This window comes from Urocitellus parryii, chromosome 3 (genome assembly GCF_045843805.1).
Source record: "Urocitellus parryii isolate mUroPar1 chromosome 3, mUroPar1.hap1, whole genome shotgun sequence".
Classification (NCBI taxonomy): Eukaryota; Metazoa; Chordata; class Mammalia; order Rodentia; family Sciuridae; genus Urocitellus; species Urocitellus parryii.
The window spans coordinates 161,445,403-161,472,295 of NC_135533.1; the positions used below are offsets into that span (position 1 = coordinate 161,445,403).

The 26,893-nt window shown below is 48.6% G+C and overlaps 1 protein-coding gene across 1 annotated transcript in view; it reads left to right on the forward strand.

Annotated features, from left to right (window-relative positions):
* Lrig1 (leucine rich repeats and immunoglobulin like domains 1) overlaps window positions 1-26,893 on the forward strand; it is a 125,179-nt gene that overhangs the window by 26,629 nt on the left and 71,657 nt on the right. Inside the window, exons 2-3 of the mRNA XM_077796191.1 lie at window positions 16,559-16,630; window positions 24,746-24,820. Coding sequence (XP_077652317.1) covers window positions 16,559-16,630; window positions 24,746-24,820 — 147 coding nt within the window. The remainder of the gene's footprint in view (window positions 1-16,558; window positions 16,631-24,745; window positions 24,821-26,893) is intronic.

Below are 26,893 nucleotides of genomic sequence, written 5' to 3' on the forward strand. Positions count from 1 at the left end.
TTAGTGGGGCTTACACGGACCTATGTGGCCTTGTAGCTGTTGCGGATTCCTCAACCTGGGTTGTGCTGTGGCTTACAGTAAGTCCCCAGCTTTGCAGCTAAGTCAGGCCCTGAAGTTTAATTCCCTTTGGTTAAAACAACAACCAGCGACTCTTGGGTAATCCTCCTACAAGCAGCAGGTTGGAGGCACTCGACTAGTGGCTGGAGAAGACTGCATTGGGTCCCCCTTTCCCCCTACCTTGTCCCCAGTACACCTGGACAGGATTTTACGGTTCTGTCTCTGGCTCAAGGAAGAGAGGTGGCGCATGGATGGTCTGTGGGGAGAGGGAATGCAGGGGTGTGTCTTCATAGAATAAGACAGGCTGCCCCGTACCCATGGCTGCCTTGTGGCTTGGCATCTTTGGAGGTGGTATGTTTGGAGGGGCCAAGTGAGAAATGGGAAAAGCATGATCACTGTAATGGCTTATCAGCAGAGCAGTGTCCCTTGGTGCTGCGTCTCTGCCTTGCCAAAACTGCCTTCCTGGACTGTTCGACCCGGAGGCGAAGCGACTGGGCTTGTGGTGTGCCTGGCTTCACAAGCTTGCAGTGCTGCCTGCTCCTAATGGCCACAGAGGCCATCGGTTAAATGAACCAGTTGTTCAGTGAGAGCAAGAACAGGAGTGTTTGCACAAGCCACCTTTAAAATTTCTGATCCTTGGTGAAAGTCAGTGGGTTTGTGAATTATTAACAGGAGTGTACACGAGGAAATACTGGCCGTTTAAATGTTGTGTATATTTTTTATATAAGGAAAGAAATGAAAGCCGACTACACCCTCGGCTGCTGCCTTTTCCGGCTGTGGGCCTGCCCTCAGCAGAGGCAGGAGGCTGGCCACTGGCAGACCACACGGGCACACGGGCATCATGTCGGTTCATCACCCGCAGTCACATTTTGCTTAGAAGGGAGCGGAAGTGTTTTGCAGCCTGTTGGGAGGTGTAAGGGTGAAGGTATAAGCCCCTTACCAGTGCCCGGAGTCCTGGACAGGGACTTGGGAGGGCTGCCCATCTGCTGGGGAAGGTTGTGTCATCAGAAGAGTAGTGTAGCAAGTCGGTGAGAACTAGCCTGAGAAATCTGTCCTGTCACTTGCTCCAGGCTTGCAGGTCCTTCTTTAATTTGTCACTGCACCGAGAGCCAACCCTAGGGCTTTGATTTACACAGCAGGGTGTCCCCTTAGTGGAAGCCAGCAGGGCTCATGGAGGGAGCTCCAGCTTAGACTTTGAGTGCTGGGGAGAGACTTGGAGAAAAATCCATCTGTGAACCTGGTTTCCACTATGCACAGCTATTTCCAGAGTCCTTAGGGCCTCTGACAGTTGATATATATTTAATTTGTTCTTATTAGTTATATATGACAGTAGAGTGCATTTTGGCATTATACCTACATAGAGTCTAGCTCCCCATTCTCGTGGTTGGACATGATGTGGAGTGTCCCTGGTCGTGTGTTCATATATGAACACGGGAAAGTTCTGTCCCATTCACTCCACTGTCTTTCCCATTCCCATCCCCCTCCCCTCCCTTCATTCCCCTTTGTCTCATCCAAAGGACTTCTATTCTTCTTTACCTGCCCCCCTTATTGTGAGTCAGCATCCACCTATCAGAGAGGACATTCGGCCTTTGGTTTTGGGGGGATTGGCTTATTTCACTTAGCATCCTAGTCTCTAGTGCCATCCGTTTACCGGCAGATGCCCTAATTTCATTTTTCTTTATGGCTGAGTAATATTCCACTGTGTATATGTACCACATTTTCTTTATCCATTTATCTGTTGAAGGGCACCTAGGTTAGTTCTATAGTTTAGCTATCGTGAATTGAGTTAACAGTTGAGATTAATGGGCTGATTATTTCATCTGACGTTTACCTGGAAAGATGGATTGCGACTCACCTTTACTGGGAGTGGTGGTGGGGGTGGGGGTGAGGGGGGGTGGTGGTGGTGGGGGTGGGGGGCAGAGCATGGGAGGCTAAAGGGGAAGGGGGGAAGGAGGAAGATGTTGAGGAAGGTTGGAGCTGAGCATAAAGAGGGCTTCTTGATAGCTTCTTCTGGCTGGAGTTGCCTGCTGGGTGAGGAAGTCACACTCAGAAATGTCTGGGTTCAGTTACTTTCCTGCAGGGGTCTAAGCCTTGCTCATTTCCAGCGCAGGAGCCATGCCTGCCCTGGGAAGGGAGAGAGCAGGTGCCTCGTCTCCTTTGCCCGCCTCTTGATGGTGCTCAGGTGCGGTGCCATTTGATATTGGCCGTTCTGAAACACTTGGAGAGCATTATTCTCAAACTGCCGGGATTCCAGCTGACATAGACCTCGGGCCCTGCAGCCAGCCAGCCAGCCTCTACGGTGGTGGCAGAGAGGAGACTCAAGCTGTCAATGAATCTCTGTTTTGGGGCTTTGTAGTGGCAAATGATGTGAGTGAGTGGATTGAAAGGGTGCCTGGTGTTATGTGGCCGTGAGTACCCAGGCCGTCGATAAATATTGACACCAGTGGTGGGACAGGCCTACCATTTGTCTCCTGCCCCTAGGAAGAAAAGCTCTTTTCTCAGGCGCTCCTGACCTTCTAAACCACCCCGACAAGTCGGTGCAGGTGCACGCTGGGCTGCTACTCGGGGTTTGAGAGTGGGTGGATTTCACCTTGGGCTTGTGCAAGCTTTAGCCTCACCAGATCTAAACTTGCTTTGGCTTATTGATCCCAGTTGTTTGTTGCAAGTAAAAGTTGCCAGCACAGTTTTGCCGAGTCATGCTTGTGTGACCACACAGACCGACCTGGGGTGGGACCTCTGAGTGTGTGTGTGGGTGTGTGTGTGTGGGGGGGACTTCAGAGTGGGAGGCCAGCCCTGGAGACTTGGCGGAAATAAGGGTGGAATCTGATATCCGGATGCCCTTCTGAGCCAACGAGGCCTGCACCCTGAACCCTGCTTTCATCCCCTGTATTTTGGGCGCATGGAACAGAACCAGCCTACCACGGAAGAGGGTGCTGGATCTGCTGCTGTGAAGTCTGCAGCAGCAACCAGTACTCACCCCAAGGCTGCTGTCCTCGGGGGAGCAAAGTCGTGTACGAGTTCCTTGATACAGGACGAGAGGAGCAGGGGTTTTGACAGACTCGGTGTTGTCTTCTTGCAAAGGTGATGGAGACTGTGTTCGTTAGATGGAAAGCTGTGGGCAGAGACATCCCAGTGTCAGAGACAGCAGGGCGGCTGTCTCAATGGATGTCTGGGCTCGGTGTGAACCATGGGGTTGGATTTCCTGCTCAGACGTGAAGAAGCCCCGTGAACGGAGTCAGCACAGTGAGGATGGAGTATCTACAGATCCACAGGGTAGGGGTGTGTTTTTTAGGTTTCTGCCTGTGAGTGGGACTGTCTTTTGGTCAGGTGGTTTGTTTTTTTTAAAAAAAATGGACTCACATTCTGTAGGTACAATATTGATTATTGAGTGAGGTACAGTTTAGGAAGTAGAATTCACTGCTAAGATCCACTTTTTTTTTTTTTTTTTGGTACCAGGATTGAACTCAGGGGCTCTTGACTACTGAGCCCCATTCCCAGCCCCATTTTATATTTTATTTAGAGACAGGGTCTCCCTGAGTTGATTAGGGCCTCACAGTTGCCGAGGCTGGCTTTGAACTCACGATCCTCCTGCCTCAGCCTCCCGAGTGGCTGGGATGACAGGTGTGGGCCACCGTGCCCACCTGACAGGATCCACTCTTAAGACAAATGCCTTGGGAGTAAATGACCTGGAACTAACTGCACCTTGTTGAGTGGAGATATGGCACATATGGAGAGGTGAGGCTTCTTTTTAGAGGCCTTGGTGAATGAATGAGTCAAAACAAACAGAACCCCAAAGAAAACCACAGGCAGGTTTCCACTTGTCATACAACGTGACTGTATTTAAGGATGGAGGTCGCACAGATCATCTGATGCTTGTCCCTGTCATTTCATGGCATGTGAAGTTCCTTTTGGGGGGTGGGTATTGAACTCAGGGGCACTCACCCACTGAGCCCCATCCCCAGCCCTATTTTGTATTTTATTTAGAGACAGGGTCTCACTGAGTTGCTCAGCACCTCACTTTTGCTGAGGCTGGCTTTGAACTCGTGATCCTCCTGCCTCAGCCTCCTGAGCCGCTGGGATGACAGGTGTGCTGAAGTCCGTATTTTAATCAGAAACCAGTCTGTAAAATAGTGCCTGCTGAAATGCCATGTGGTCAAACCCGATTTCCTATCTTCTCGGCATTTCAACACCCAGCAGCCAAGGTCTTGCCGCTGCACCACTGAGGTGGGGGAAATCGTCTTTCAAGTCGAGAGTGTTTGGTGATGTCATAGTGTTATAGAAAGAAACACTTTTGCCTTTTGGCTCCAGCTGAGTATTTCATAGCACGCATAAACTTTAAAAAGCCCCACGGAAAAATGGGCAGCATGAGATCCCCCGTTGATAACCCGGCCACTAAAGTCTGCGACTCACTGCCGTCCAGCCGTCCAGCTGACCTGGTGGAGCTCTGCATCTTCTTTAAAATACTCAGCCAGAGATACTCGGGCGGCTTTTGAAAAGTTGTGGGTAGATTCCGTTTTCTCATTTGGTTGGTTGAGAGCTTTCAGTATTAATTATTGTAGGTACAGTATTAATTATCGGCTGAGGTACAGTTTAGGAAGTAGAATTTACTGCTATGATCCACTCTTTTTTTGGGGAGTGGGTACCAGGGATTGAACCCAGGGGCACTCCACCCCTGAGCCCCATCCCCAGCCCTGTTTTGTATTTCATTGAGAGACAGGGTCTCACTGAGTTGCTGAAGGTCACTCGAATCTCCGGATTCGAGTGACCTTCATTTTTAGGTTGTGGGAGAGTTCAGAAAAGGGAGACAGGTTAAGCCTAGAAAATGTTTGAAGGAACCTCGAGCTTCATCCAGGGCAGGGCAGCGTGGGTTTTATATTTGCTTTGTAGATTCTAGACGCTCAGGCTTCACACAGGCATGAAGGGAGGTCACGGAGATGTTGTGGGGGTGATTTCCGTTTAAAGGTAAAGGACCTGGGCAAGTAATAGAAGTGAAGGGGCCACCTGTGGGCCTGTGGGCTTCTTGTCCAGGGGATTCCTTATGAATGGCTTCACTCTTTTGTCCTTTAATTTTTTTTTTTTTAATTTATTTGGTATGGAAGTGGGGGAGGAAGGAGAGTCCAATAACATTAAGGTAAGCTGTTGTTTGTACAAATGTATTTGCTTAAGACAAACCACTTTCATTTCCTTCTTTGTCTCCTTGAGGGAGGGAGACAGGCCACTTAGGATTCGTTGGTTCCTTGGTAATAGATGGGGCTGGAATCCCCACCCAACTACTTACTTTACTAACACCAACAAAAGCTCCTGAGCACTGGTGTGTCCAGACTCGAGTCACCACCAAGTTTTATTTTTTTAATCTTTTGGCACACAATTCTGTAAGAAGGTCTTTGAATTGATATTTTCCTCTGATTGGATGATGTCAGTGAATTTGTCTGGATCGAGGTTAAGTGAAAAAGGCACAAAATGCCTTGACTGTTTCCTGATTCCTGGAAACTCCTGGGTGACAGTGGCTTGTAAGGATTCAGAGGGAGAGAGTGGTTTTTTTTTTTTTTTTTTTTAAATTTGTTTGGACCTTTTTATCTCCGTCTTTGGAGGGGGAGTAATACATGGTTGGGGGTTTAATTCCTGAAGAGTCCAGTTAGTGGCATTGGATTTTCTTATCCTTTTATCCCAGGGACATCCTGGGGTATACCTTCTGCCAGAAAGACAGTCTTGGCATTTGCCACCCTGTTCCTGTGGCCAGGAGTCCTTTATGAGGCTATGTTAAAATAGTTATTTTCCTCCCTGTGCCTCAGGTGTGGGCCCAGAGTGTGGGAAATCCTGAGTGTTACATACAGACTTGTGCCAGGGTTGGAGAAGGAACTCAATCACAGGATCTCCTAGGGTGGATTGTGTCAGGATTTATGCAGTTCTGATGCATGGTACCAGGAAGTCTTCCCAGAGGTTACTGGTTTGCATTTTTTTTTTTGTCCTAATTAGCTCTACATGACAGTAGAATGCATTTTGACACATCCTACATAAATGGAGTATAACTTCTCCTTCTTCTGGTTGTACATGATGTAGAATCGCACTGATGGTTAATCATATAAGCACATAGAGTAATAAGGTCTGGTGCATTCCACTGCCCTTCTCACCCCCTTACCTTCTCCCTTCCCTTCACTCCCCTCTGCCTAGTCCAGAGTACCTCTGTTCTTCCCTAGCCCTCATCCCCTTATTGTGAATTAGCATCCACATACCAGAGAACACATTTGACCCATTTTTTCCGGGTGGTGGGGATTGGCTTATTTCACTTACCATGAGAGTGTCCAGTTCCATCCATTTACCTTCAAATGCCATAATCTCATTCTTCTTTAAGGCTGAGTAATATCCCATGGTGTATATGTACCACATTTTCTTTATCCATTCATCTTTTGAAGGGCACCTAGGTTGATTCCATAGCTCAGCTGTTGTAAATTGAGCTGCTCTAAGCATTGATGTGGCCGTGTCACTGTAGTGTGCTGATATTAAGTCCTGTGGGTGTAAACCAAGGAGTGGGATAGCTGGGTCAAAAGGTGGTTTTATTCCAAGTTTTCTGAGGAATCTCCATACTGCTTTCCATAATGCTTGCACCAGTTTGCAGTCTCACCAGCAATGTACCTTTTCTCCCACATCCTCGCCAACATTTATTGTTGCTTGTATTCTGGATAATTGGTCTGCATCCTTTCTGGATGCACCCCAAGTGCATGAATTTTAAAGCTGCAACGTGTCTTTAACAGATAGACCAGATCTGACTCTGGTGGTTGTGAAGGTAGGTGGACTCCTGAAAGTGCACATTTATAGGGGCAGAGGGCACAGGTGGAGGTGTTAAGAAAGGAGAACCGTAATCTGTGAGCAGAAGCACTTGGAGAAGCTCAGATTCCAAATTTATCTACTGGAGTGACGCATCTTTTTTCTCAGCCTTATCCATCTCTCGCTTCCTGTCCCCTTTGACCTGTTTTCACTACTTCAGAGGCAAAAGTCTCCACTTCCTGCCTCCTGAGCCTGGTTTTCATTTAGGAGACTCCTCCAGCCTCTGAGCCAGAGCTGAGCGCCTTCTGCTCCCGGATCAGGAAGGCTCCCCTCTGGTGCTGTGGGTGCCACCTCCTGGGGCCTGCATGGCCACCTTGGGGGCAGGGAGGCACGGCCATCCTCAGTTCTGCAGGACGAGGTCCAGGATGAGGAAACTGTGGTGTGAGGGGCAGATCTGCAAAGTCCTGTAGAGCTTAAAGACTCCGAAAGGGTGGCTTTGGGATTCCTTTATGGAGCCGTAGAACAGGGCGGCAGTCCTGAGCAGCAGGACTCACTTCTGGCCCTCTGCCCCCCTTTGCCGTCTCTACCGAGCCTCCCTCTAATGCCAGACCCAAATGGCAGCTTTATGTGCTAATTCCCTGCCCATGATCCCAGGGGGTGTTCCCTAGGAGGGTCAGGCCCTGGGAGGGTCAGGCCGTGGCAGGTAGCTAGCTCTTCCCTGCCCGGGGGCCGTTTGCTTGTTTAGTATTCACCAGCTGCAGGGCCAGTGAGCCAGGGTGCCTCTTCTTAATTAAATTAATTAATCTTTAGGGGCCGATGATGCCTGGACCATGTGAATGAGTGACTGTTAGGGAGATTTGTAGGCTCCCCCGCGTGCCCCCAAGACCAGCCTCCACCAAGCGCACCTAAATAACAGAATCCGCCATCACTTAATGGCTTCACGGACCAGACTACGATTTTTGGTAGGAAAACCAGATCCTAGACTCTCCTGTTTTAAGGTACGATCCAGGAAGGAGAGGCTTGCTGCCTTTGGTGATGGGGAGGAAAACGGCCTGGGCCTCTTGATTATCTAGGTTGGAGGTTTTAGGTAGATGAACCAGGAGGTACTCTGTTGCTATGCAAGTCAACTTTAATGGCCCTGTAGATGGACGCTCACGAGGGACCTGGCCCTGGGATCGGTGGGGGTTCGTAGTGCCCTTGGATCACCTGCCGCTTGGGCTGTGGGTCTGGGGCAGGAGCTCCTCTTCTCACTTGGCTCTGACGCCGGGGCTGGGTCTTGCTCTTCCCTCTGTAGGAGGTCCTGGTTTCTTGGCCATTGTATTTGTCAGGTTGACTTCCTAGGCTCCGTGCCTTGGCTTACTTTTCTGGCCCCCATGCCACCACCTGGACTCGATGTCATCCACACCAGGGGTGACAAATTCAGATAGCCACTTGGATAACTAACAGCCAGGGATCCCAGAGGGCCTGGCTGAGAGGCAGTCAGGAGTGGTGTGGTCTGTGGCCCATGGGCTGCCTGCCAAGCGTACGGAGCCCATTGTTGGCATCAGCGATGCTGTCCTCGCAGTGGTTTTCAAAAGAAGCTGAAATAGTTATGGATTTATTTGGGAAAACTTCAGATCTTTCCAACTCGTGTTCAATCAGAAACCAATTTCCCTGCATCCTGATTCTGGCCTAAGAGCTACCTGTTTTCAGCTTACCCGATGCTTGCCACCCGAGGGCCTTTGGCTGTGGTTACTTGGTTAGCAGTCTTTTCCTGACCTCTAGGTTGTGAGGCCCTTCAGGTCGGGGACTTGATCTTACCTTAATTTATATCAGAATTTTTGACTGTGTAAGTGTACATGGTAAGTGCATGCTCAAATATCTGTCCAGTCTGGCTTTTATTGGGTACCAGAGGAAGAAGGTATGTATCGGCGTCGTATAGGACAGGGAGAGAGAGGTGAACTCAGGGTGCGGAAGCCTCGCACCTCACAGAGTTACAGAGGCAGTTAACATCTAAGGCGTTACACTTCAGAGGCCCACACTGATTTGCTTAGGAGATTTTAAGGAGTGAAAATAGGCAGTGGCTTTGAATCCTTATACGGCTGACAGGTGTTATCTCCTCCCGAGTCACCTCCCTCATTCCCACAGAGAATGGTCTGTGTCATATTTTCACAAATTGAAATTATCATGACCCTCCACTGAACTCTCAGAAATGTAATTGACCCAAAGCTCACAAAAATGAGCTGTATGAATGGTGTTGAGATTCAAATCACTTTTCTTTTTTGGTACCAGGGATTGAACCCAGGGATGCTTTAACCACTGAGCCACATCCCCAGCCCCCAGCCTCCCTTTTTTGTTTTTTATTTAGAGACAGGGTCTCCCTAAGTTACTTAAGGCCTTGCTAAGTAGCTGAGACTAGCTTGAACTTGGGATCCTCCTGCCTCAGCCTCCTGAGCTGCTGGAATGACAGGCATGCACCACCCCACCTGGCTGAACTCATTCTTTTGCTTGATATTATACAGGATGCCATCTGTCTCCATGCCCCAGGGCAGGGAATATACGCTGTTTGGCTCACTTAAGAGAGTGGCAGCAAATACAGAACCTTCTCCTGAGCAGGAATCCTGGGGTGGGGATGCCAGGAGAAGATCTAGTTTAAGTCGAAGTTTTATCCTTCTACTATAATCCTTGAATGTATATTCTCAGGCTGTTCAGTTGTGGGTTTTCAGTAAAGACAGGAAAGCATCACAATAGAAAAAAGAGAACATCTGATAATCTAGGATTTTTTTATTTCATTATTATTGTTATATTTTGGACCCCAGGGATTGAACCCAGGAGTGATTAACCACTGAGCCCCATCCCCCTCCCTTTTTATATTTGATTTAGAGACAGGGTCTCCCTGAGTTGCTTAGGTCTCACTAAGTTGTTGAGGCTGCCTTTGAATTTACCATCCTCCTGCCTGAGCTGCTGAGATGACAGGTGTGTGCCACGGTGCCCAGTTTAGTCTAGAATTTTTTTCTTTAATCTCCCATTCTCCTAAAACCTTACGGCAGGGTCTAGGGAAGGTCGTGTTGGTAATTTCACTGGAACTTGGTGTGGACTGCGTGTGATTCCTCAGAAGGTAAAAACGGCAGAAACAGCCTTACAAGTTTAAGGGATTGAACAACTAACAGGTCATGTGGTCTTCCTCACTCGAACCCCTTGAAATCTTGAAAGGACCAGTCGCTGTTCCCCAGTTCTTTCAAAGCAGGTGCCTCCTGCGGAGGACAGGGTAGGTTCTGAGGTGGAGGAAGAGGTGGCCGACCGGAGCCTGAGATGCCCCCGAAAACACGTGTCCCAGGCCATCCTTGGGTGCCCACGGGTGCTCAGGAGTCGGGTTGCTGGGTCGTCCAGTCCCCGTTTTCCAGCTGTGGTGTTCAGCTGAGCAAACATCTGGAGGCTTCAACTCTGCAGAGGACGGTGTCGTTCAGGAGTGCAGCCAGGAGTGAGAAATGGCCTAGGCGAGCCTGGAAACGAGACTGGAAACCAGTCCTTCCGCCGGGAGCATCCCGTTCTTGTCCGAGATGGGACCAAGCGTTCAGCCGCAGAGGCAGGAGTCCATGGGCAGCCCGGGTTTGTGGGGACCAAGTGGGCTTGTTTCCCCTGCCACCGCTTGCTCAGAGATCCACGGAACTTCCCGCCCCTCCACCTCCAAGAAGTCAATGAATTATTGTTCGCCAGCTCCGAGGAGCGTTGCCAAGTTTATAATATGTGGTTCAGGCCGTAATCCAGGAAGGTGCTGGTCAGATTAGGTAAATACCTATTAAGCCTATAGGATTACGCTCAGGGCAGTTCCGAGTGGGAGCGTCTCGCGAGCGACTTAAGCCTTCCCCAGGCCCTTTCCCCTGTCGGGATGGTCTGTTGTGTGCTTTAAAGGGCTTGCGTCAGTATACACCCCACCCCCACCGTATTTCATCACCCTTTTCAACAAATCTCTTGAATTATGAGGAAATGCATATTTATCATTATAATTATTATTTTCAGCAGCGATGCAGATTGAACCTAGGGCTTTCTGCATGCCGGGCAAGTGCTCTCCTACTCAGCTGCACCCCAGCCCCCTCCTTTCTCCTCCTCCTCCTCCTCCCTCCTCCTCTTCCTCTAACCCCCCTCCCCCCATCTTTCTCTGTGCTGCTGGGGAGTGGAACCCAGGACTTCACGCACGCCAGGCAAGCACTCTGCCACCCAACTACACCCTCCTACCCTTGAGATTTATTTTAGAGTTCAAGTTTCTCCGGTAGGTGCTGTTTTACTGGGAACATCGATTGGTCATCCCCGGGTTTAGAAATACTGCTTGATTATGATTTAGATCCAGCACAGTAGGACGGATGGTGATGATGGAAAGCCCCGTCTGCATCATGGCATGAGGTCACACACAGCTCCTGAACCCTTGACATGTGGCTAGTGAGGACTGGAATTATAGCTCAGTGGCAGAGCACTTGCCTGGCATGTGTGAGGCCCTGAATTCGATCCTCAGTGCTATATATAAATAAGTAAATTAAATAAAAGGTCCATTGGCAACTAAAAAAAAAAAAAAAAAGGAATTCATACATATGTATTTGGAACCAGGGATTGAATCCAGGGTGCTTAACCATGGAGCCACATCCCCAGCCCTATTTTGTATTTTATTTAGAGACAGGGTCTCACTGAGTGGCTTAGGGCCTCACTAAGTGGCTGAGGCTGGCTTTGAACTCGCCATCCTCCGGCTTCAGCCTCCTGAGTTGCTGTGATCACAGGCATGTGCCACCGCTCCCAGCTCTGAATTCATAATTTTGTGTCCTGTTAGGTAGTTGAACTATACATGGCCACGTGGCTAGTTGGCTAGGTTTAGAGAGCGATGGGATTTCTCAGCTCTAGAAGGACTTTTAGCTCTTGACATGCTGTGGCTCGGCGGGGTCTTGCCAGGAAGCCTGCTTTGTGAGCACCCTCTTGTCCTACCCTGTTACACAGTTTGCCTCTGCTGCCACGCCTGGGTAAAACCTGAGCTGTTCTCTGCCGAGGTGCCTCTTGTGTGTTCTGCAAACGGTGGGCCGCACAGTCCTCTTTCAGCAGATTAGCTGAAAGAATATCTACGGCTGGGCTTGGGCTCCATTGTTCCAAGATCTCTGCGCCCTTTGTGCAAAGAACAGGGGAAATGTGTGTTATGACAATGGCTGACAAGATGTTTAAGGAAAGCTGCAATTGGCAGGAACTAAATCCCCCCCCCCCCCCCCAGGTTCCTTTCCCCTCCAGCTCTGGGCTCCTTACTGAAAGGTGCAGGCATGCCTCGGACGGACGGCATCTGTCCTGCTGACAGATGAATTGTTTTGACAGGAGAATCTGAAACCTTCAACTGAAGACCCATTCAGATGTCGGGCCTGGGGAGGGGCGACCGTGTTCCTAGAAATAAGTGAGATGCTTTAGAGGTGTGTCATGTCAGCTGCCACCTGGAAACAGAGCCCGGCCGAGGTTTCCGCTGGTGAGACCACTGATTGTTCCCGGGGCCTGAGATGAGAACTCGCACCCCTTTGAGCAGAGCGTCTTTCCTTAATTGATGAGAAATGAGTTGACAGTAAGCATATTGATCAAAGAGTTAAAAAACAAAAAAACAAACATTTAAAAACCTCTTTAACTTTTTTTTTTTGGAAGAAAACACACCAGTGTTCATAACAGTGTTATTCACAGTAGCAGCCTAAGTGTGTGGATGACTAGATACGCGACATGTGGGACATCCATACAAAGGAAGACCACTGAGCTTTAAAAAGAAACTCGTGTGACAGCGTGGGTGGACTTTTTTTTTTTTTTTTTTTTTTGGTACTGGGGATTGAACCCAGGGGCACTTAACCACTGAGCCACATCCCCAGCCCTATTTAGATTTTGTTTGGGGACAGGGTCGAGCTAAGTTCTTAGGGCCTTGCTGAGGCTGGCTTTGAACTCATGATCCTCCTGCCTCAGCCTCTGGAGCTGCTGGGATGACAGGTGTGTGCCAGGATCCGGGCATGGCTAGACCTTGAAGGCACCGATTTCAGCAAAATCAGCCAGGCCCAGGAGGAAAGGTACCATGTGGTTGCAATTCCACAAGGAACCTAGAGTGGCCGGCTTCCAAGGGTGGTGGACCCATGGGGCAGAGTCCCTGTTGAATGGTGCAGGATTTCGGCTGGGGATGTTGAGAAGGTCCTTGAACTGGGTGGTGGTGATGGTTGCCTGACATGTGAACGGAGGCATGCACACAGCCCACTGAGAAATGGTTAAAATAGGGAGTGAACTTGATGTGGTACACATCTTCCCACAATTAAAAATGAAAAAATCACAGGGGGAGTTTTTCTCCCCGAAATGGGCCAACGAAACAGTGCCTAAGGATTGTGTGTTTGACTGTAGAAGGGAGAACACAGTCAGATATTTTCCTTGTTGCCTGATGGAGCATTTGAGGCTCAGCAGCTTGTTCTGGGTTTAGGGATCTCTTACTTCTCCAACTTGAATGCTAGGCCAGCTCCGTCCCCAGGCAGTGGCTGTTCAGGAGACGAGAGCTTCTGCACTGGGTTTTCTCTGCGTTGCCCACGAGCGTCCGACAGGAGACTCTCCAGGCAGCCCTGACCCTTGTTCATACGTGCCTTTTCCAGTTCATTGAAACTCAGAAAAGTCCCTGCTTCCGGGCTGACCCAGCGGGAGCTCACGTTTCCGTGTACACGGTCTTCCTCTCCGGGGCTCTGTCCTGGAATCTCACTGTCAATCCTGATGCTGCTTGGCCTCTGGATGACCATGTTTAGGGAGGACTCTCTTCTCAGGTAGCCTGGCCCAGGAAACAGAAGGTTGACTGCACTTCTGGACTCTCGGGAGATGATGTCGGCTCTTTAAGGGAAATCAGAGAGGGTGTTGGGGCAGTGGAGGGTTTTATTCTAAGTAGCTGAAGGACGTAGGCAGACACTTGCTAGGGAGGAAAGAGGGAAGTGACTTCAACGCAGAACCCTCAGGGGATGGTGTAAGACCCCATGAGTCCCAGCTCTACTCCTGGCCACACAGGGAGCCAGAAACAAGCCTGTCCCTCAGAACTAACAGCCTCCAGAGCCAGTGGCCCAGATCAGGCCCAAAACTGGCAGTCCTCTGGCCAGATGTGGCTGGCAGACAGGTTTCACTTGACCTATCCTGGGTTAATTTGTGTCCCCCCTCCCCCAAGCATTTAAAAGATTCTACTGGGCATGGTGGCACTTGGCTATAATCCCAGCACTCAGGAGGCTGAGGCAGGAGGATCACGAGTTCAAGCCAGCCTCAGCAACTTAGTGAGGCTCTAAGCAACTCAGCAAGACCCTGTCTCTAAATAAAATAGAAAAGGATTTCCCATAAGCATTCATATTTTGAGCCTTTCTGGAAAATGAAGAAGGTTCACTTCTGCTGGTTCTTATTTCTGAAACGGAGAGCAAATGTCCCCTTAGGTGTGCTGGTCATTCTGCCAGCTGCACGAAGCACCCACTCTTTGCATCTCTTGCTTCCATGGTTTCTGAGAGCTCTTCTCTCATGTCTCCTCCAGGACATCTCTCACATTACCTGTGATGACATGGATTATAGCCTGAGGCTTGCAGTGTCTTTCCCTGTGGAAATGGTAGCCACCATCCCCCCGGACCCGCCATGACAATCCTCTCAGAGTAGAAGAAAATCTCAGTCCTTTTTCAGACGTGAGGAATTCTCCCTTTGTGGGTTTTCTTTCTCGGGTCTAGCCTGTTGGTTTCTATGTACCCATTGATAAATACCCCCGAGGACCAGCAAGCTCGCACTTGACTTCAGTATCTGTCTTCTTTAAGAGTTCTCACCTGGGCTGGGGCTGTAGCGCAGCAGCAGAGCGCTTGCCTAACCAGTGTGAGGCTCAGCGTTGAGTCCTCAGCACCACATAACGCGTTTATCTATTTATTTATTTTTATGTCCATCTACAACTAAAGATAGTTTTTAAAAGTTACCACCTTCCGTCTTGACGGCCTCTTAATTTCTGGACAAATGGCCTTTAATTCAGGCTGTGCCACAGACACAGAGGTGCCATTAGTTTCCAGCGCAGCTTGACTTTTATTTAGATGAATGTCTTCCATGTCACAGGGAAATGGCTCTCAGCTCTAGGTTAGTATTGATTGAAATGTCTCTGGAGTCACCTTAAAAGATAGCTGCCACTTCGGTGACGTTGTTCAGAGGCAGACTTTAAACTCCTGATTACTGGGGCTGCTCATTGGCAGGAATGTCAGGGGAATGAATAGCTGAGATGAGACACGTGAACCTCTTTTGGCGTGCTCGGGCTGGGTGGACTTAACTTTGGCAGCAGGAGAACGGAGTGAGAAGCTGGGGCTGATTTGGAGATCACATCTCGTGGTTTCTGTCCCCAAAAGGTGAAGCTGGTCTGGGGTCTGGGTCGAGGCTGTGATCAGAGAAGCTCAGCTGAGCATTGCCCAAACCCCTTCTTGGTCTTGGAGGGTACAGCTGGGGGTGAATGGGAAGAACGGTGTGATTCTGAGCTAGTGAGACAGGGGGTATCACCCGAGAGGGCTGCTCCGCGGGCTTTCCCTGCCTAGGGTTCCCTTCTCCTGTGTGACGATCGCACATGGGGATACTGGGCTCATAAAGAGCCTTATAATTCCGAATCTTGTAGTGTTCTTTTTGTCAACAACCTTTCCAACTTCAGCTTTGCGTTTGAGCAATTTTGAGTCCTGAATTCCTGTTTAGACCAAGGTTTCTCAGTCTCAGGAGATACTATTGACACTAGGACTGGATATTTCCAGCCCCTGCGCACAGTAGGATATTGAATAGCAGCCTTGGCCCTTTACCCACCAGACCCCAGAACCACCCGTTCGCCTCTGTCTTTATGCCAAAAATGTCTATAGACGTTGCCAGTTGTCTCCCCATGGTGGGGGGAGGGGGGCAGGGCACGTGGTGGGGATGGGGGTGAAAATCATCCCTGATTGAGAACCACTGGCTTAGACAATAAAGGGCTTGAACCACCTTTTCTTCATTTCTTGACTGCTGTTTGATGTTAATGCATTAGTCAAACATTAATAAAAAAATGTCATTAAGAATAGCCTTGATATGCCGGTAAATGGTTGGAGCTGGAGACTACTATGCTAAGTGAAATAAAAAATCCAAAGGCCAAATGTTCTCTCTGATATGTGGATGCTGACTCATAATAAGGGGTGGGGGGAGAATAGAAGTTCATTGGATGAGACAAAGGGGAATGGAGGGAAGGGAGGGGGATGGGAATGGGAAAGACAGTGGAGTGAATGGGACAGAACTTTCCCGTGTTCCTATGTGAACACATGACCAGGGAAACGCCACATCATGTCCAACCACAAGAATGGGGAGTTAGACTCCATGTATGTATAAAAGAATAGCCCTGGACTTTTCAAAGTATTTGGTGCAGAGTATTTGGACCAGGACACCTTAATGTGGGTAGGGGTCTGGCTCACTTTAGGATTTCTTTACAGGTTGTTAGGTGGTAAAATGGTATTGCTTGAATCCATTGCCTCAGGTGGTCAGCATGTCCATTCCTGGCTTTCAGTGCCTTGTTTATGGATGCAAGTGGGCAGGAAAGGTATATTTGTAAATTTCAGTAGTAATAATGTTACTTAAAATAATGCATGAGACAATGGGAATTATGAGGGAGAGAGGGCTTGGATTTTTTTGGGGAGGGGTTAAGTGGGGAAGGATAAAATTTGTCAATTCGGGGCACAATGCCAAATATTGATTAATTTTTTTTTCCCCTTTCCTTTACCAGAAACCTGAGTTACAACAAACTCTCTGAGATTGACCCTGCCGGCTTTGAGGACTTGCCAAATCTACAGGAAGTGTGAGTGCTTTCCCTAAACCTCTGTCTGGTTGGTAGAGGGGTGGAGAAATCTTGGAGAAAATCCTTTCATTTGCAGCATTCCTTACTCTCCGAGATGGGCAGTGTAAGCCCGTGCGAAGGGGTGTTTGCATCATTATGCCTTTACTGACAAATGACAGTACAGTTGTCTGTGGTCCACCACAGTCTGAAAATATCAAAAATAAACAAAAAAACATAAGTTCTAAATTGACATGGATTATTATGAATAGTGTGATGAAATCCTGTGCTCCTCTGCATGGTTCATGATTTGCCCCCTTTCCCATTGTATCCATGCTGTATATCCTACCTTCCTGTTTGTCACTAGGAAGTCATCTCACTTTTCAGGTTAACTGTCATGGTACTGCAAGTGCTTGAGTTCAGGTAACTCTTATGTACCTAATAACGGCCCCAAGACCTGGCTGTGGTTTCTTTTTTAGAGTTGAACAAAAATTAAAATTGGGGCATTTCCTCTGACATCATCCGGGCTTCCACTTAACACTTCTTTGAGTGCCTTTTCTGTGCCAGCCACTGTCCTGGGTGCTGGAAGTACAGGATTGAATAAGACATGCAAATGGGGAAGGGGCTCAGGAGAGGAAGGTGGGGCACTTGACTCCGGCATAGAAATTTCGAGGGCACCCCAAACCCATCGATCAAGGTAATGGCTATTTAGATGCAATGCTTTAAAAAAAATCAAAATTAACCCCCCTCCCTCAAATATCTACGAGGAGCAAAATATAAAAACTTTGAACTGAGGCAGAATCAGTACTACTGATCATTTTCCTGTTGCCCAAAACTCCAGCATGGCTTGACATAGCACCGTGGCTGACCCTGTCTGGATTTAAACTTTTTTGATATTTTGTTTATCATGGATTTTGCTTTGCATTCCCCGCCCCTTACTAGGAATGAACCCTGGGGTGCTTAACCCCTGAGCCATATCCCCAGCCCTCTTTTATATTTTATTTAGAGACAGGGTCTCACTGAGTTGCTTAGGGCCTTTGTTAAAGTTGTTGAGGCTGGCTTTAAACTCGTGATCCTTCTGCCTCAGCCTCCCAACCCACCACCATTTTGACATTTAAAAAAAGAAACATTATTTTAACACATTCTTTGTGGAGGCTTCAGAGGGTGCTCTCAGCGTGGGTCTTGCTAGCTCCCTCCTTCTTGTTCCTTGCTCACACAGGCTTTGACTTCCTTCCATGGGGTTTTGCTCTCTTGACCACCAGCCTCTAGTTTCCTTGCTTCAAGAATTGAAGAGTGGAATCCCCCCACCCCCAGCACTGCCTCCCTGAGTGGGCCTTGGAAAGCCGAGGTCATCTATTACAGAGACAGTAGGGGCGATGTGTGTGTGGGGGGGACCCTCATTTTAGTGGCAAGCAGGACTGGATTTTGACATTTGAGTTCTGGTTCTGCCCCTTGGGGTTCTCGTTTTGAGTCTGCGTCCCTGGACAAGTGACAGCTCCTGGTGTTCCCTTTGCCTCCTCTGTGCCATCGACACAGTGACACGCGATCAGTATCGTCGTAGTCATTCACTGAAGATGGTGCGTGGCCCTGGCTATGGCAGAGGCTCACTGAGTGTCATTTCCCTCCGGCTACTTTTGGAACTGGGCAGCCCTGGCGGAGCGCTCCTTTAGAAACACATTTTTGGAGACTGACAGGTTGAACCTTTTGCCTTCTCTCCCTGGTACCACTCCCTGGACTCTCGGGAGATGGTGCCCGGAGCAGCAGAACTCCTCACTGAAAGCCTGTGGGGCTTTCCTGCGGGAATTCTGATACTCCTGGAGACTGAAGGAGGTGTCAGGGGTGAGCGGTGGGGAGATGGGAAAGGATGTGGAAGAAAAGACAAAACAAACCAAAAAACCCTCAAGAATCGCAGTTGATACCCCATTGCATCAGAATTAGCTGGGCCTGAGTGTTTCCCAGGGGGCAGCCAGTTCTCCCAAACCCTGCGGAGTGTCAGAGCCAGGGCTGGCAAAGGAGCCGGAGGTGGCTTAGCAGGGGTTTAATTTTGGAGGCCCTCGAACCACATAACACTGTGGGCTGGTGAGAGGGAGAAAGCCAGCATGTGGAGGCTCTTGGAGGACATGGGGGCACTTAGACAGCTGCTTCCAAGCCACACGGTCTGCACTGCCCACAGCCCCGAGGGCCCACCAGGGAGGGCCTCCACCCAGGGTGCTGGACGCGGAGGCTCTTCTATAATAGGAAGGCTATTTATACAGTCCTCGGCGAAAATGGCGCTCAGCTCACGTTACTGCTGCCTGGCTGAGAGTGTTTGCTGTGGATACCCCTATGTTCTCGCCAGGGCCACTGACCTAAAATGTTCTGAGGGCGAGGAAGCCTAGCCTGTGTCTGCTCTCGGGTATTTATGGTTCACTGTGCTGTGAGCGTCTAAGGCTGCATGCACAGACGTGCTCACGATGGTTGTATGTTGGGCACAGGTCGGGAAGGGGTTACTCTGAGGCACTAATTTTGGCTGTGAATCACTACCACCTGCTAGGCATTTCCCACGTATCTGTATCCTCAACCTTTATGTTTCATTATTTCAGCTATAACCTGCCCAGACCCTGTAAGGCTGGCACTTGTATTATTTTCATTGGTTGAAAAGGGAAACAAAGGTACTGCAAGTTTTGAGAACAAGGAGGTCTGACTTTAAAACACAAGCTGGCTGGGCTCAGTGGCCCACACCTGTCATCCCAGCAGCTCCGGAGGCGGAGGCAGGAGGATCGCGAGTTCAAAGCCCAGCCTCAGCAACTTAGCAAGACCCTAAGCAACTCAGTGAGACCCTGTCTCTAAATAAAATACAAAAAGGTTTGGGGATATGACTTAGTGGTTCAGTGCCCTTAGGTTCAATCCCTAGTACTAAAAAGAAAAATAAAAAGAAAGAAAATCCCCAAACCAAACTAAAACAACCAAAAAAAAAAAAAAAAAAAAAAAAAGCAAGCTGTGTAATCTCTTTGAAAAAAATTCCTTTTCTGCCACTTTGTCTCCATTCCTTCTTTTGAGGTGGGATGATCATTCCTATTTTCCTGAAAGGGTTGGCTTGCCATTCAGGTTTGCAACAGACCTGGCACTGGGTCTGTGTTCACCCTGATTATTGTATGCACTTGTTAAAGTGACCACAGCCAGTCCTCCTCATGTCCAAGGGTTTAGTGGCCATGGATTCAACCAACCTGTGATTGAAAATATTGGGGAAAAGATTACATATACAAACTTTTTCCCCCCTGTGGTCATTCCCTAAAAATACAATGTGACAACTATTTCCATAGCCTTTATGCAATGTTAGATAACATTCAGAGTAACCTAGAAGTGATCTAAAGTGTATATGAGGATATGCATAGGATTTATACAAATACTGCTACAGTTTTCTGTAAAGGTCTTGGATATAGTTTGGTGAAAGGCGGGGGGGTTCCTACAGTTAACCCCACAGATACCAAGGGAGAGCTGTATATTCTTTGTCACTATACAAAAAATAATTTTATAAATTATGTATCATGAAGTCTTGCTAAAGCAATTTTTTAGTATGTATTATTCTCCAGTAGCTAAAGCATAACCTTAGTTATTAATTCTCTTGAAATCATGTTCCTGTGTGTTCCTGATGGCTTTTTCCCTCTTAAGAAACAAAACCAAGCTGATGTGGTGGTACATACGTGTCATCCCAACTGCCCCCGAGGCTCAGGCAGGAGGATGGCAAGTTCAAGGCCATCCTAGGCAATTTAGGAAGACCCTGTCTCAAAACAGGGGCTGTGGCTCAGTGGTAGAGCACTTACCTAGCATGCATGAGGCCCTGGGTTCAACCCCTAGTACCATAAATAAATAAATTGGTTAATAAGTAAGGAGAAAAAAAAAGAAGGGAAATCATAGTTCCAGCCCACCTCCTGACTCGATTGTTAGTAGTTGGATCTGTGTCTCTAGTTGGAAGCAATTGAAACAAACATTCTGCCTACCAAGAACAAATTGGCGAAATAAATCAGTGAAGAAAAGGGTCCTTTTTTTTAAAAAAAAAAATAATAAAACCAAACACTCATACCAGCAGAGGACTACTCTGCAGCTGGCTGAAAGACTTGTGAAGACCTCCTCAAGATATATTACTGAGGGGAAAAGAGCAGTACAGAATAGCCCACAAGACACAGGCGTCTGTGTAAAATAAAAACACATGCACATCTCTCATAGCCTGCAGCGGGAGGTTCCCCTTGGTGGCAGGCCAGGAGACTGAAGGATACGGGAACTTTATTTTTCACTGTGTCCTCCCTGTATTCTTTTTTGAAATGGTTTGAAATCTTTACTGTGTGCCTCTATCCGCTATTCAATCAATAAGTCTGGTAAGGGAAAAAAAAAATGCTATAACCCCGTAATACTCCTTGGGTGGGTTTTATATTGTTGGTTCAAAGCCAAACTTCATTAAGATAGTAAACGATGATGATGTACTGTGAAGTGTCCTTTTGAACATTTCAATGTAACTTTTTCCTTGAACCGAGCAAAGTAAGTGTAAGTTTGGGGAGAAAACTCAGGGACCCACAAGTCCCCGCTGACCTTAAGGATCGAGTGGGTCAGGTCTTGTCCGGGTTCTGCTCTGGGGACAGCCCCCACTGACCTAACTTACACCTCCTTGCAGCTCCTGGGTTGGGCCGTGATTCATTGTCTGATACATTTGAGGCACTTCTTAGTCCTGAATCATCAGGAAAAGTTTTATAGAAGCCAGATATCTCAGCAAGAGTTTTAGGGCCTTTGATGGAAATCAGCTTCGTTTGGGGGCTGGAGGGGAGAAGTTAAGGTTGGGGGACGGGGTGCCAGACTGCAGAGCCCTAGATAGTAAAAAGATTCCATCAGACACCCTCCTTAATCCCGAACGTTTCTAACTTCGTGGAGACGGCTAAACATCCTGAGTTGCCTTTTCCCTCAAAGCTCCGGCTGTGTGCTATTTTTGACCAGTCTCTATTTCAGTCTGGCTAGAAGCTCTCAGAGTCTCAAAGCTGAGTTTGGCCTCTGTGGCCTCCCGAGGATCTCATTCTCCTTTCAACAGGGGATGGACAGAGCGATCGGGAAGGGAGCCAGTGCTCGGTGGAGCAAGTAGACATCCATTGCACCAGCAGTTTTTTTTTTTTTTTTTTTTTTTAAGTAGAAACGATCCCCAAATAAGCAATCCGTGCAGTTCCTCTCCTCTGAGCTCCAACTTTCCTGTTCCTACATCGGGCAGCCCTGTTGAGATTAGAACCTGCTATTTCTGACCCAGCCTGTGGACTTGGGGATACTCATCCAGATGGATGCCCCGTTAATCAGAAGCCCTGCTCCACTGTCCCTGCATACTCTACGTACAGCCGTTCTGTCAAGATGGGAAATGTCATCACGCCCTTTTTCTCCATGTTCCTTTATTTCTGTGAAATTGGGTGGAGCGATTTGTCATATGTACAGTAGGTGGCCTGAGACCAGGCTCATTAGCCAGAGTTTTTACATACTCACTTTTAGGTTCAAATTCAAATCAAGGCAGGAAAACAACTGCAATGTTACCTAAGGGATTAGGAGCTTTCCGGCCAGCCCCATGCTTCTTGGCTTGTTTGCTCGCTGCTCTCTTCTCTGATTTGAGGTCACTGTTCATCTCTTGGCCATGTCCCCCTGGCCGGTTACTTAAACTAACTTGGGAAATGAGTGTCACATAGGAAACAGCAGTAGTACCCGGAACCCAACTCAAAGTTGTTGTGACGATCACTTTACATAATACACACAGGGGTTTCACTACGATCATAAAGAAACAAGGGGGGCGTGGTGGTGCACGCCTGTCATCCCAGCAGCTCAGGAGGCTGAGGCAGGAGGATCGCAAGTTCAAAGCCGGCCTCAGCAACTTAGCCAGGCCCTAAGCAACTCAGTGAGACCCTGTCTCTAAATAAAATACAAAATAGGGCTGGGAATGGGGCTCCGTGGTCGAGTACCCCTGGGGGGAAATAATGATAATTAAAAAAAAAAAAAAAAACAGAGAGGATAGTAGTTAAGAACCCAGACTTTGGGGCCAGATTTCCTGGGCCACTGCTATTTCCTGCTAGTGATGTTGGTTCAATTATTTAACACCTCTTATTTTAATGGAAACATTCCTGGGACCCACTTCTAGGGTCCAAAAGATGAGTCCGTAGGCTGAAAACCTCTTAGAGCTTCATCTGGCAGGTAGTGAGCCTTTGGTTAAGTTATCTGCTACTCTTCTTATTACCTCATCTTCTGCATTAGAGTCAATCTCTAGGAGAGACCTTGGTGGTAGCAGGCGCCTGAGGTGAGCTTTTCTGACTCTGGTGAAATCGGAGGGTGTCCTCTCGTGATAAGTGTGCTCCTAGGTACTGTGAAATCTTCCTGGTCACGATTTAGACTGATGGAGAGTTTTCAGTACCGCAATGGGAAATGGATCTAGCAGCGGGGCTGGGAGAGATAAAAGGTAGAAGCAGAAACCATCTGATTCAGGGGACCGTCAGATAACAGACTGTTAAAGTAATTAATTGCCTATTTCAACACACAAACAAGGGCTCTTTAAGTGGAGAGAGGATTTGCCACATGATACGGATCTGCTTTCTCTCTGCCAGATGCTTCAGTCATGAAGCTATTGAAACAGGCATTCTGTGTCCTACGGCCCAGTAATTGCCAAGCCTCATCCCTAACCGGCTTTGGCACTGAAGAAAGCAAATGGGATAATTCAAGGCCTTCCTTCCTTTCTTTCTTTCTTTCTTTTTTTTTTCCCCCTTCTCCTATTCATTTCTGTAAAAGATGGCAGACAACCAGATGATTCTGTCCAGGCAGAGGCGGGTTCTCTGCTTGTATGAATACAGCTGTCATGCCAGTGGCCTCTCTTCAGAGAGTACCCTGTGTGTAAGATGTACCTCCCTTAAAAAATGGAGAGCAAGATGATCCAGTTTTATTCCCTCGACTTTGCATCTCAAGTACAACTTCTTTCCAGCCCGTCACCCGGCAGGATGCCTGGACGCTGCTTTGGCTTTCCGGAGGTTTCTTGGGCTCACGTTGCAAGCCTGACTTTTGGATTCTCTTCCCAGATTTGGAAATACATGTCCATGTAAGGAGGCCAGATTGTACAGCCCTCTGGGGGCAGACCAGGCAAGCTGTGTCCGCGGGCTTTCCCTTCCATTAAGAGACATCAACGGTGCAAAGAGAGATTCAGAACCTTGCAGCAGGAAGGGGACTTGGGGAGCACATCCTGTCTGCAGAGGGTTTTCACAATGTCTGTGTGCAGAAAGCGGGCGTGTGTGTTTGTTTTCCTGGAAGACCATCCAGAGACTCCATCAGAGTCCAGAGAAGCTGGAACCTCAAATGGATGAGCGTCTCTGAGTCCAGCCCCTTGGTTATTTCATAGTGAATGAAGGCGTCGAAATAATCGGTCCCATATGTCACCAGCACCTCAGCACCCCACAGGAGTGAGCCAGTGGGCTCCAGCTTTCTGTTCCTGCATGTTGCCCTGTGGTTCAGGCAGAGCACTGAGCAACCAGGAGGGGACAGTCCTTCCTCCCTAGATCCCTTCCTGACTGACTAAGCCAACCAGGATGGACTTGGGGCCACACTTGACCCAAACATGTGTCTGGGCCTAATCTCGCTCCTCGATGTCTATTAGTATTGATTTTCTTTTCTGAGCTTGATGTTAGTATTCATTTCTTACCAGGGGTGTGAGGAATAGTTAGGCTTTGTGACTTCTTAGGACTTCTTTCTCTTTTAAAACTCACTTGTGGATTCTTTTATTTCACACCTCCTGTGGGGAATGCAGCAGTGGGTTTCTATCTATTTATCTATCTATCATCTATCTATCTATCTATCTCTATCTATCTATTTTTTGGTAGCTGGATTGAACCCAGGGTGCTTAACCACTGAGCCCCATCCCCAGCCCTATTTTATATTTTATTTAGAGACAGGGTCTCACTGAGTGGCTTAGGACCTCCCTGGGTTGCTGAGGCTGGCTTTGAACTCCCGATCCTCCTGCCTCAGCCTCCCAAGCTGTTGGGATGACAGGTCTGTGCCATGGCGCCCGGCTCACGGTGGTTTTGATTGGCCTTGTATGTTTGCGTTTCCAAACACCTAACTGAGGTGCTCCATATGATCCATTCCCTCTCGCTTTTGTTACAGGTACCTCCATAACAATGAGTTGACAGCCATACCGTCCCTGGGTGCTGCCTCTCCACACGTGGTGACTCTCTTTCTGTGAGTAGTGCCATCTGGGGGCTCTGGGCTGTGGTGGGGCCGTGGTGTTGGCTTGCTGACACTGGTGGCAGGAGAACTTGTGGTGTGCTTGCTCACTGGTGAAGAATGACCTTCTTCACGGAAAATGCCTCGTCTGCTGTTCTGGGGTTTTGCAGAATCAAAAGCTGGAAGTTTTGCCCCCCCCCCCATCCCCCTTTTTTCCGGCAGGGCTGGGGATGGAACCTCGGGCTTCACACCTGCTAGCTCGGCAAGTGCCCTGTCATTGAGCCGCATCTGCAGCCCTTGACTTGTCTCCCGTTTGGGGGACCCTAGGACTTTTCTACTTGCTCTCTGACCCATGAAGTTGCAGCTCAGGTGAATAAACTGGAATTAAAGGAAGCCGTGTGAATTATAAGATAGCAGGCTCAGCCCTGTGCCAGTGAATTTGGGACTGAGACTCAGTTTACTTTTAGGGCTCTAAAAAAAAAAATATATATATATATATATATAATGAAGTGCCCCCTGGCCTCAGAAATCAGCAGAAAAAAAGAGGAATTCATTGTCATGGTCAATGATAGACTGAAGTGAAATCTGTGTGTTCTTACAGAGGAAACCAAAAAGGACATACAGGGTTTTAACCAAAACGCAGCGAGGAAGCCCCCGGGTGCGATCATTTGAGCTGTTTGCCTTTGCTGGGGACAGGGCACCTGGCCTGGCCCTGCCCCTGCACCCTGACAGGTCTTCCCAGATACGCCAGCCAGCCTGAGTCCAGCCGTGCGCTCCACCAGATTTTTGGGGCAGCTTCAGAGCAGAGCACCCCCTTCCTACTGAATTTCCTGTCCACCCTGCAGACATTTTATTTTATCTTGATTTTGCTGGTTTTACAACTCATTTGCTCACCTGCGTGCGTCCTTTTCTCTGGAACCCTGGAACTCAGCTGGCTGAGCAGGGGGGATTCGGCAGGAAGGCCCTAATAATAAGATCTCGGGTTAGCGTGTCGATGTTGGATGTTGGATGTGGGCTGGCTGCGGGCTCTGTGTTCAGGGAGCGCCGGGTCCTTGTGAAACACGCTCTGGAGCTGAACCCTTTTTGAGGCTGCTGAGGGTTCTTCAGGAAAGCCTGGGGAGGGCCTGGATGGTGGCTCACCCTATCCTGGACAGTTGACGTCATCTCTGAATCTTATTTAAAAAAATAAAAAATGTGATCCTGACTTTTTTTTTTTTTTTTTTTTTTTGGTGCTGAGGATTGAACCAGGGCACTCTACCACTGAGCCACATCCCCAAACTCTTATATTTTGAGACATGGCCTAGCTAAGTTGCTTAGGGCCTCACTAAGTTGCCCAAGCTGGCCTCGAACTTGCTATCCTCTCTCAGCCTCCCGAGTTACTGGGATTACAGTGAACAGGGCCAGGCCTAGAGGGGAGCAGAACATACATGAAGCACTTGCTATCATGCGGGTCACCTAGCAAGTATGTGATTCTTGGTGGCTCTTAATGGTGGCTGGTTCTCACATGATTCCTTGGGTCTTGGTGAGACCTCACTGTAGGGCCACGGGCGTTGTGGGACCGTCTTTGTTCCCTGTGAGGGAATGAAAACTGAAAGCAGGAAAACCATGGCCCTTGAAGTACGAGTAGAGGGTTCACTTTCTTTCTGTGCCCACTTGTTCAGTGTGCAGCACCTGCAAGGTACCTAATCATGGGCTAAATTAAATGAGTCAGCCTTTGGTGAGGCGAGCTTGGGGATGTGGAAACCCCCAGAGTGTTCCTCCAGCCAAGTGCTCGTGAATCCTGAGAGCCCAGGTTGTGCACCAGCAGGATCATACCAGGCCCATTAGAAATGCTGGGTCATAGCTGGGCACAGTGTCACCTGCCTGTCATCCCAGCGGCTTGGGAGGCTGCAACAGGAGGATGGTGAGTTCAAAGCCAGCCTCAGCAAACTCGAGGTGCTAAGCAACTCAGTGAGACCCGGTCTCTAAATAAAACACCAAATAGGGCTGGGGATGGGGCTCAATGGTCGAGTGTCCCTGGGTTCCATCCCTGGTACCCACCCACCACCACCACCACCCAAAACAAAGAAATGCAGGGCCACACCCCCC